The 12,004-nt window shown below is 30.9% G+C and overlaps 1 protein-coding gene across 1 annotated transcript in view; it reads left to right on the top strand.

The window, feature by feature from the left end:
- Itpr (Inositol 1,4,5,-trisphosphate receptor) overlaps positions 1-12,004 on the top strand; it is a 100,593-nt gene that overhangs the window by 38,746 nt on the left and 49,843 nt on the right. Inside the window, exons 6-9 of the mRNA XM_085954285.1 lie at positions 61-178; positions 844-956; positions 1,411-1,527; positions 2,058-2,171. Coding sequence (XP_085810411.1) covers positions 61-178; positions 844-956; positions 1,411-1,527; positions 2,058-2,171 — 462 coding nt within the window. The remainder of the gene's footprint in view (positions 1-60; positions 179-843; positions 957-1,410; positions 1,528-2,057; positions 2,172-12,004) is intronic.

The raw sequence follows: 12,004 nt of genomic DNA on the forward strand, positions 1-12,004 counted from the left end.
GAGGATTTATTAATTCATGTTTCTATACAGTTTAATTGGACGTATTATTTTTATTTTCAGGTTAACAAAAGACTTCCTGCCCTCCTGGAAAAGAATGCAATGCGAGTGTCGCTCGATTTCAATGGGAATGAAGGATCATGGTTTTATATACTCCCATTTTACAAGCTGAGGTCAACAGGTAACAAATAAAGCTTATATTTATTTTCTAAATTTAATTTTGTATGACACATATTGTATATATTAGTGTTTCTTCCTAGTGCACGTGTGGGATATAGATTATTAAAATAAGTGTTTAGGTGTAATGAATTTCTCACAATAGATGTGCAATAGACAATAAAATCATGACAAAAAAAATTATTGTAACATTGACTCTGTAGTGATATTTATTGTCATTGTTTAAGAGCATACTTCAGTGAAACGGCAAATAATTTTCAACTATAGGTGCGACGAAATTTTGGACTCGCTGCCAATCGGAGAGTGAAAGTTGAGCTGTGAACACGTCAATTTATTTTGTGATGGCGTTGGGGGGATTAATTCTTAAATCGTGCAATGACGACTAAAAAACATTACCCATTTACTAGAAAAAGAAAACATTTCAATGAATATATTATTATTATTATTAGGTACTAATAGAACAATAAACATAACATTAAATGGACGCATGTTGAATTTTTATGACAAATTATGTTTTGTTCTGCACGCGTCGTTTGCACAATCTTCGCGTCGCGTAGTCACAATTGTTTTAGACCGTGCCCCAGCTAAAGTATAGCCTTAATATTTCCATTTAATTTTGCCATTATATATTTTTGATTTTAATAATCGCATTGCTTTTATTTTTTTCAGGGGATAATGTAGTAGTCGGGGATAAAGTGATATTGAATCCCGTAAATGCCGGCCAGCAGGTTCTTCATGTAGCCGCCAATCATGAACTTTCCGACAACGTTGGATGCAAAGAGGTAAAGTGGTCCTAAACGAGATGAACTTCAACATATTTATTCTTACTGCCAATATTATTGTAATAGTTAAACATTAATAAGACCAGTTTTCATGTATGGTTCGGAAACCTGGTGCATGTCCAAAAAAATGAAAAGGGTATTAGGCTCATTTGAGCAGAGCGTGCCGCACGCTATTTCTGGACCCATCAATGACACATAATCGGGTTGGAGAAGGAGATACAATTACGAGGTATATGTTTTGTACGGGAGCCCGTACATTGTATAGTCCATCAAATTGGACCACCTTAGATGGATACAGGACGGACAAGTTGCACATGACAATGAAACTGACATTCTGGAAACCGAAAGCAAATAAAGACCTGGTTGACCTCGTACAAGATGGAGGGATAGTGCACTCTAATCACATTTTACAGTCATACGACATGATATTAAAATTATGTTGTTTTATTTTCAGGTGAATGTAGTAAACGCTTCAACATCATGGAAGGTAACACTGTTCATGGAGCACAGAGAGAATCAAGAAGAAATTTTAAAAGGCGGCGACGTTGTTCGATTGTTTCATGCTGAACAGGTAGGAATAATTTAAAAAAACTTCCATTCAAAGCTTTTAGCCTGAAAACAGAGTCTTACCAACGATACTTGAGAAAAAAACGCAACTGAAGTCCATTGAATGGTCTATTTATGTGTATCAACGAAATATTTAAACACTGTAGCCTGAATATCCCTGAAAGTCTTAAACTAAGTGATAGCCAAACGGATGCTACCCTCTTAGGGGCGCTAGAGGACTCTGCTTGAAGACATGGAAACGGTACTGGGCATTGAAAGATGAGGGGTGGTAAAATTGTGCTCGTAGTAGCACACAATACATATCGATACCTCAAGTTTTTTGCTGTGTTTTGAAATAGCCAAACTTTGTATTTTATGTAGTTTTTTTTATTAAAATTTAATTTTGCAATTCTTTGACTCACTCAATTTCTCAACTTTATCCTTCATAACAATATAAAAGTTGTAAAGATTTTTTTCATATTATATAGATTACAAAAATTATATATGAAACAATCGGTCAAAGTCGAGTAAAATTTGTAACTGTGAATTTTCCAGGAAAAATTCTTAACAATGGACGAGTACAAGAAACAACAGCACGTGTTTTTAAGAACTACCGGCAGATCCAGCGCAACGGCAGCTACCTCCAGTAAAGCTCTATGGGAAATTGAGGTTAGAAAGTCTAATATTTTATTAAATATCTGGAGTGATAACAGTGTGATCATTTTATTCCTATTATAGAGACTATTTATGGTTTAAGTGTAAATGGTGATTTGAACACTGACTTTCTTAGATTTATTTATTAAGACAATGAAGTTTTAATGATTTAATACTAAGTGAGGATGTGGATACGTGATTCAAAAACTAATAATAAAATGTAAATTACAATTTTTGCTCCTCTAAGTGGAGCAGGTGGGTCTTCACAGAATGAAAGTTATATCAATAAACTTTCTTACGAGGAATGGATTCACCCAATCCATTAGGTCGTTACTCTCGATTAACCCGATCGCCGCGGATGGGACATATGTTGTTTTTTACATAAGCTCTGATACTGGGCGGATGTCGCAACTGTTGATATCGAAAATTGAAATGTCGGTAAAGTAGGAAATACTTCACGCATAGTATTAATTTTTGTATTGAAAAATGCTCTGATTCGTGTTCGTACCGCCATATCGATAACTTTGTCAAAAATATGTTGTTTTAATTTCATAAACATCGATCTTTCGAACCCCCTCGATCTATCGAGATTCGCCGGTACGATTGCATCAGTTCAAATCTACGCGGTATTTTTCGCGGCTGCGCAGTAGGTATACAAAATATATTTCATTCAAGTTGAGTGTGCGCCGAGTATTTACCGTGTAAAGTTGAATTCACCGCGATTTTTACATCATGTGCGGGAATACGAAAAAGACAACCAAAAAACGAAAAGAAATTTGTTGTAATATTTCTAAAAATGTACTTGAACTTGTGTTCTGGATTATGTCATTTATTACTCATATGTCTCCCTAATTGTTTCAAAGTCATAAATCGAGCTCATTATTGCAAGTCGTAAATATTTAGTAAAGATGCGTCCACACGGAATGAAAAAATATATATTATTATATTTTAGAGGATTGCAAGTTTTACCAATAAATTACGAATTACTATGAAGGAATATATAAAACGTATAAATTTTTGCTAAAAAAATACACACGGGTAGGTATAAAATATAAATCATGGAATATTGACTTTTCAACTATATTACATATTATCTTCGCGTACAATTTAATGCTTATAAATTTTTTAAACCTTACCCAAAAAAAAGTTTTTATAGCACTTGGAAAAATTTACGCAATTCAAAAAATAAATATTGTTTATTTTACAAAACATAAAATGACAATCACTAACATAATACAATGCTCAATAAAACTGAAAAGTAATCTACAAAATCCAAGTTTCACTAAAAAAAAAAAACAAAAAAATTATTATAATATTTTCAACCAGTGTGGACTCACCTTTACTCTTAAATTAGAATGGCCCATAAAACATGTAAAATGCTGACACAATCTATGCCACGAAATAAAACTGGTGACTACCATCCAATTTTAATGGATTTGTCATCAATAAAACTTACACTAATTAACAATAATTCATAAGTCACCAATAAAAGCTATTATTTTCAATAATTTTTATGGCATTTTTAAGTGTTTTTAACACGAGTAAAATAAAATTAGTCAGTGATTAATTGCCTTCATCGGCACACTTGTTTTGAAGTCGAGTGCTTTGTCATAGAAAATGGCTACAGAGTTTATCCGAACAAAGCAATACGGTAGTTTTGTTAAAGTAAACACAGTGAAATTCAACACTCCATTATGTGTTTTAGTGTGGCACTTGGATCCTTATGTATCTAGGCATGATAACAGTTGTAGCCACAATTTTTAACTGCCGTATTTATTATAATTAAAGGCCGGATCTTTCAAGTTTTTAACCGTCAACCCATAAAAAAACACATTAAAATGGTGGACGAATCCAATATCCTAAGGAGACTTTTGCCCAAATGATTCTTAGTATGGATTTCTACAATTTGTCAGTTGTTTTTTCTGGCAGCTCAGGTGCGATGGTAATTATTGTAATTAAGATAATCGTCTTGCCAATATTATAACGCGACTTGCGGCTACGACAAACGAATTCAAATTCGCAAAATGCAATTAAAAAGATCGCATTACAAAATTGATGGTTTGTTTTATTGCAGGCAGTAATGGTAAACCATTTTTATAAAATGCGTGTAGAATATGTTTTTTCATAATTAAATATCGAATAGCTTTTGCGTACCTACCACTAATATAAATACAAATATTGGAAGATTTTGTCCGCTGACCCGTTTTATGTTCTAAATGTATCATATTGATACCTATTAGTATTACAAGCAACAATACCGTACCTACATATCGATAAAAAAGTCACATACCTACTTGTTTATTTCTTTAGATATTTAAGTATTTTGAGGATGCTCTGCCCAAACTGGTCTATTTGATTATAAACTATTGACATTGAAGAATTTCATCAAATCGATCGTAAGAAATTTCATCTTCAAAATACCAGTGGCGTACATCTGAAGATGCGAGACATCCCTGAAAATATTCGTTTGAACCTACTATTATAATATTATGTATTGCGTAAGCCGTAATTGCATTCTTCTAAAGGTTTTGCAATATAATATTGCTTCAGATTTTCACTTAGTCATTGTATTACGTTAATATTTATTGTTGTTTAATTTAATAAAACGCATTTTTTTGTAGTACTTATTCCACTTTTAATCAATAAATTAGGACCAGTTTCGTTCGCATCAGAGGGACATTTTCAACTGAACAAGGGAAGATTCAGTTGAAAATGTCCCTCTGAGGCGGACGAAACCGGTCCTAATTTATAGATTAAAAGTGGAATAAGTACTACAAAAAAAATGGAGCCATTGTCGAAAACTACCCAATCAAGACTCGTAACTGGACAAAATCTGACATTCGAATGAAATTTTCAAAATGGCGTCCTATGGTAGTTCGTAGTTCCATTTTTGGCCATTCTACAGGTAAGTTTGTAGGTGTGTAACGTTAAAAAAAAGTCCCGCCGTCCCATGTAATACTTCAGATTTTCACTTAGTGATTGTATTACGTTAATATTTATTGTTGTTTAATTAAAAAAACGCATTTTTTTGTAGTACTTATTCCACTTTTAATCAATAAATTAGGACCGGTTTCGTTCGCATCAGAGGGACATTTTCAACCGAACAAGGGAAGATTCAGTTGAAAATGTCCCTCTGAGGCGGATGAAACCGGTCCTAATTTATTGATTAAAAGTGGAATAAGTACTACAAAAAAATGGAGCCATTGTCGAAAACTACCCAATCAAGACTAGTAACTGGACAAAATCTGACATTCGAATGAAATTTTCAAAATGGCGTCCTATGGTAATTCGTAGTTCCATTTTTGGCCATTCTACAGGTAAGTTTGTAGGTGTGTAACATTAAAAAAAGTCCCGCCGTCCCATTTAATACATTGTACGCTAAAGGCGCGCCGATTAGGTGGCCATTCGACATAATTAGCATTATATTTAAATGTTGTTATTAAAAAGAAATTATCTGATATATGATTATATTATGTATTTGATTTACATACTTACATATTATAAAGTGTAAAGAACTATTCATCACATAAAACGACTGGTACCTAGATACATATTTCATTAAAACACTTTATAATATGTACTTTCGTACTTTTTCCACATTTATTCCATAATGTTGATATTCAACCGATTTTATCCTAATGGACATTTTCAATTGAATAACAGTACAAAATATAGGTAGGTACATATTATTGCATAAAAAGTCAATTAAGTATAGAGGACGTGGGAGTCGATTGTTTACTTGAACTAACTTGTTGGTGATATTTGTCCTTATTTATTAAATGACTGGTTTATATACATTAAGAAATAGCGTAACTTCAAAACTGTGAAAAATTTGCTGTGTTTAAAATTCACCTGCCGTAGGTGTATGTATCAAAAAAGGTTCCCGACCAATGACAAAAACTTGAAGACGATTTTATTGCTTTTATCGCATGATACGTACAAGAAACCCACAACTTAAAAATGAATTATTTTCCATACGATAGTATGTATCATCATCAGCTGTAGTATATACCAATATTGCATATAAATTTATGTTTACATTTTAGATATAATAGTGCAACCATCTATAATACCGTGGATTTACAAGAATAAAATTACAAAGCGGCAGGTTTACATAGGTCGTAAGTGCATTTGCTAGTCACGCAGCCTTCGCTATCGAGGCTTGATAATTATATATTATATACTTACACAATATTATATATGTGACATATTATAATATTTAGGAATATTATATTTCATCCATTGTTGTTATTTTTAAGTTAATAAGTCAAAAGAATAATATCAACTAAGATTTAATAACAATAAACAAAAATGCAAAATGTACAAAGTGTCAAACGCGCAGGTTAAGTTTTTTTTGTTTTTTCTACCATATTACTATAAGATCAAATTATAGTTTCATGTGTGAACTCCCAGATTGGATAAATCAATGAACTATTAGAACCAAGGTCAACTTGTTAAGGCAAATGGTAGGCACTGCAACTGTGTTATACCTATTTATATCTAATATTTTCTTGATAAAATAATTTATTATCAATGGTATTAGGTACTATATATAGGTACACAATGTATCAATGTCGACTAATTATGATTGTATCATTTTGATAACTTCCGAAATAAATAATTATATCGGGTTTATATATTTCATTGAAATAATACTATGATATATAATTTATAGTATTAGGGAGTAGCAATTAACAGAAAACGCATGTACTTACATATTTTGCATGATGAATATAAAGTTTTTGAAAATGGCCTATAAAATGTCAAAAAAAAACATTACAACATCAGTACCTATATATTAAAATTGAATATCTCAATATGTCCAACCACTTGCTTGAAACACAAAAGTACGATTTGAAGTATCTTTCGTACGAAACTTTTTCTAAAGGGTTTCATTAACCACATAGGTCCGATATTCCCCATTTTACCCATCCATAAATCCATATAATATAATAATATGTTTTCATATTATATATTTTCGTAGTATCAACATAATATACGAAATCATTCAGATTTGGTACGATTTTAATAATACACTAGCTGTCAGGTCCTTCTCATTATGGGAGCAAGTGTGATTTGTTATTTGATAGTGAAAATAAAAGTAGTTTAGTAGAAATTTTAAACTTTGATTACAATAATAGGTATGTATATAAAAAGTGGAATATTATTAAATATTATAGATATTACTATTAACAACTAATTTTTCCACTCTATACGTAAGCGCTTCATTAATTTCTCTAAATAGTATAGTATATCTACCTACTAATAGCAGCGTTTCTATATAATTAAGTATCGATAAAGTCTCTTGCACATATTATCAATATCATTTATTTCATATTTCATTGTACCTACTACATCGTACAACTTATTTTTCTGAAAAACATAGGTTCCATAAATTATTAACGCATTTTTTAATTAAAAAATGTTGTAATATTCGAGTCCGTCCCAAAAAAAAAAGGACTCCAGATATCCGGTGTCTAATTATAATACAGCGAAGAATAACATTTCGAAAAACCTACCGCGGACAGCACATCTTTTGTATGGAAACTTAACGCGCCGATCGGGTTAAACATAATATTGAAAAAAAAATCTTTAATTAGGTTAACCTGTCAATTCATGATGGAAATGCATTGTATTAATAAATTTAATAAAACACAATTTTTTGTACTTGATCCACTTTTTATGTTAAATAATTGTACTGGTTTCATCCACCTCACGGGGACTTTTTCAACTTTTGAAAATTTTTATTTAAATTATTAATTGATAAAAAAATCATGAATTTTGCTACACATGAGTGTATAAAAGTGACATTAAGCCCTCTTTCAGACGGGATTCCGGTGTCGAGCCACCGGCGTGGCTCGATTCCGCATTTACACATAACTAAATGGGAGCGTTCAGACGGAAGACACCCGTATTGCACTTTTTTTAAGCCACCTGTGTGGCGGAGATTCCGCATTTACACATAACTAAATGGGATCGTTCAGACGGAAGATACTCGTGATTACGAGAATCGCACACTTTTCCTTTGCCCACCACAATGTCAAGCCGCTCGAATTAATAGGCATGTTTTTTAGCTAAATAGAAATTTCTTCAAAATAAAATGCATAAATGAAAACAGTGTTTCATACTGATCCAGATTCTGAAAAAAAAAATTAATATTATTCTGTTTTCAATAAAAAAGACAATTTACAGATGGTGGTGTTGGTGAGAAAATTTCTTATGATCGATTTGATGAAATTCATTATTGACAATAGTTTATAATCAAATAGATCAGTTTGGTCGAGCATCTTCAAAATACCTACTTAAGTAGGTATGTAAAGAAATAAATACTAACAAGTTTTTCTCTCAATGTATTTGCCATACTTTGTCTTGTAATTATTTTTATTGCTGAAGCCAGGTCTAATTACCTATTGTCTTTTCATTGAACTCCTCCGCGCTATTTATTTTGTAAATTTTAATTTATCATTGACGCATAATTAATATTAATAGGCATCTAAAATATCTAAAATTATGTGATTAAATTATAGGTAGGTACATAACTTTGGTTATTTTATTGATATGATAATATTTTTTATTATTTGATTAGGCAGAGCATAATGAGCAGAATAAATTTAAAATTATTGTTTATTGTTATTAAATCGTATTTAATATTATTCTGTTTTCATTAAAAAAAACTACAATTTGCAGATGGTGTACTAAGTTTTTTTAAATTCGATGAAACCTGCGAAAACCATAGCTAACAGTAAAAAATACTCTAAAATTATGCGATTAAATTATAGGTACACAACTTTGGATATTTTATAGATAGGAAATATATTTTTTTATTATTTGGTTAGGATGGGAATAATGAAGTTTGTATTTATCGAGCATTCATAACAGAACTACAATGTACAATACAAAATTTGTCATTGATAGGGAACCTTTTTTTTAACATACGATAGGTGAATTTTAAACACAGCAAATTTTTCTATGATAAAATTAGGCAAACTCATAATGTATATAAATAAGTACAAATATCACCAACAAGTTAGTATTAATTTAAGTAAACAATCGAAACCGACGTTCTCTATAATTTTTTTTTATTCAATAATATGTACCTATATTTTTTACTGTCATTCAATTGAAAATTTACGCTAGAATAAAAGCGCTTGTATATCAAAATTATGAAATAAAATGTGGAAAAAGTAAAAAAAATAAAAACCTTTTATTTTCTAAAAGTGTTTTTTGAATGAAATATGTAGGAAGGTACCTGCCGTTGCATGTCATGAATCATGTGTCTTTCCACGTTATATATATTTAAATCAAATAATAATACCTCAGTAGCGAAGGGTGGAGGTAGGCTGTTAAGATCCACTATATATAGTGCACACTAAACTTTATCAGGTATTAGTATTTTTTTCATTGAAATAACACCACAATTTACAGAAGCTGTTGTTTCGTTTTTTTAATTCAATTAAACCCTGCGAAACCAAGCCATAATAGATAATAGTAAAAAAATACCTATCTATAAAATATCTAAAATTATGCAATTAAACCATACATAACTTTGAATATTTTAAAGATAGAATAATTTTTTTTTAATCTTTTATAGTTTGGTTTAGACAAGGCTTAATGAATTAAAAAAAAACAACCAACAAAATGTGTAATGATATTTATTCTTAATCCAACGAAAACAAATAAGTATGAATGAAAAGGTATCCACAATTTTGTCGTAACGCCCAAAATATACCAAAATTAGTATGGTTTGGTTTAGGCAGGGTTTAATTGATTTTAAAAATCTAACCAATAATATCTGTAAATTGTTCAATAAAAACAAATACGTATGACTAAAAAAGTTTAATGTGCACTAATTATGGCGGATCTTAACAGCCTACCTTCACCCTTCGCTCCTGTAATACCTAAATACATGATTGAATAGAACGGGCGTGTGTTCTTTTAGAAATGAACGTTAGCCTGCATTTTATCTACTTAAGGTCTTATAACTAATTTAATCACGGTAAGTGGTATAGTGTGGCATTTCGGATAAGTAGATATAAAATATTCTAAATCTAAATAAATTAACGTTTAGTATATTTTAGTTAGTTATAGTATTACTTTAGGTATATATTAGTTGGTATTTGTATGTATCTATATTAGTTATAGGTACCTGCGAAAAAGCTATTAGATATCATATAATTATTAAACAACGTATTCTATACGCATTGTATAAAATAAATGGTTTGTTATTACTGCATCGACCAAAAAACATTTTTATTCGTCATAATAATAATACGTAATAATAATAATAGTATTGTATTCGTCGACCAACATGTGATTATTATTATATTATTATTAATTAGACCCGCACCATTTAAATTAAACCGCCTAACGCAAAATTGGTTTTACCTTTCACATTTTTGTACTGTGTTTTCGAAATATATTTAGAAATTGAACGATCTTTTGACTTATAGATATGAAATTTTCGGTACATGTAGAAGAAGGGTGTACAAAATGGCATAGTGTTTAGTTTAATGAAAAAAAGAATATCAAAACGTATAATTTATTATAAAAACGGAGCATGAATAAAGTAAAACTACCTTAAAAAAAAGAAGTAAAAACGTGTAGTTAAAAATCATTTCACCCCTCCGGTTGTACAAAATGGCAAACGACATAAATATTTGTCAAAAATAGAAACAAAAATATATTATCAAATAAAAATTTCATATTTTGACATTCAATTTCCACTGGAAAAGTAGTCATAAATCTTCCAAGATGTTTATCTCCGTTTTTATTGTTTTATTTATATTTAAAAAATGCCTTCTTTAAGTTCTTCCATTCATTTTCACAGCTAAAACTGCCTGATTTATTTTCATTGTATCCCATGTCTCTTACAGAGTTTTACGTAGGTAATTTCGGAACATAATCTTTCAGAAACAATAAAATCATAAATCACATAATATGCCGTTTTAGCCTACCATAATGTATGCCATTTTATCCCAATCAAATGAATTTGGCAAATTCGTTAAAAAAAAATGCAGTTTACACTTCAGTAATTATGATAAATTTACATCGTACATGAACACTAATAACGGCTACTTAAGCTGGTTTATATTAAATCTATATATATATATATATATAGATTTAATAATATAAAATACATGTAATATTACCTTTTGTCGACAAGCTGCAAAAATATTCATTTGGTTCACAAATCTTTCCACTGTATCTTCTTGTACGGCTGTTTTGAGTAAACTCAATATGGCTGAATATTTAAAAGAAGGGTCATGCATTGTTCCTGAGCTAGTTGCATCATGTTAGACTGCACCATTTCGCCAGTAGAGCAATTATTTTTCCCCACTGTGCCATTTTGAACACATTTCCCCTACTATGAATGATAGACTATTAATCCTTACAGCGCTGACAGCACAGCTGTTGTATCCTCATTTCGTGGCCATTATATATAATTAGCATGCTATTTAAACGTGGTATTTAAATAGTAATTAAATGTTCCGCGGTGAAGCGATTAAACGTAATAATTAACTCAAATCATATAATTTTACACTTGTGGCGGTTTAGTTGTGATGGTGCGATATGAATTCAGTGGCTGCCATAGCCACTGCAGTGTAGAGTGGCTGGATTCTTCGGTGGCTCGACACCGGAATCCCGTCTGTGAGAGCTCTAATTCTAATCAAAGTTTAATATAATATGAATGAAGGCAAAGTTTAATTATGGTAAACATATGTCCATAAGGTAAAGAAATCAAAAGAAGCTTTAGGCTAGCACTGCATTAAGACGGTACTGTACGGCTGGCAATCGAAGAGCGAAAGTCGAGCTGTGAACACGTCAATTTATTTTGTGATGGCGACGGG

The sequence above is a fragment of the Rhyacophila brunnea genome, unplaced genomic scaffold, assembly GCF_057557595.1.
Source record: "Rhyacophila brunnea isolate RB1 unplaced genomic scaffold, BYU_Rbru_1.0 scaffold_4, whole genome shotgun sequence".
In the NCBI taxonomy this organism is placed as follows: Eukaryota; Metazoa; Arthropoda; class Insecta; order Trichoptera; family Rhyacophilidae; genus Rhyacophila; species Rhyacophila brunnea.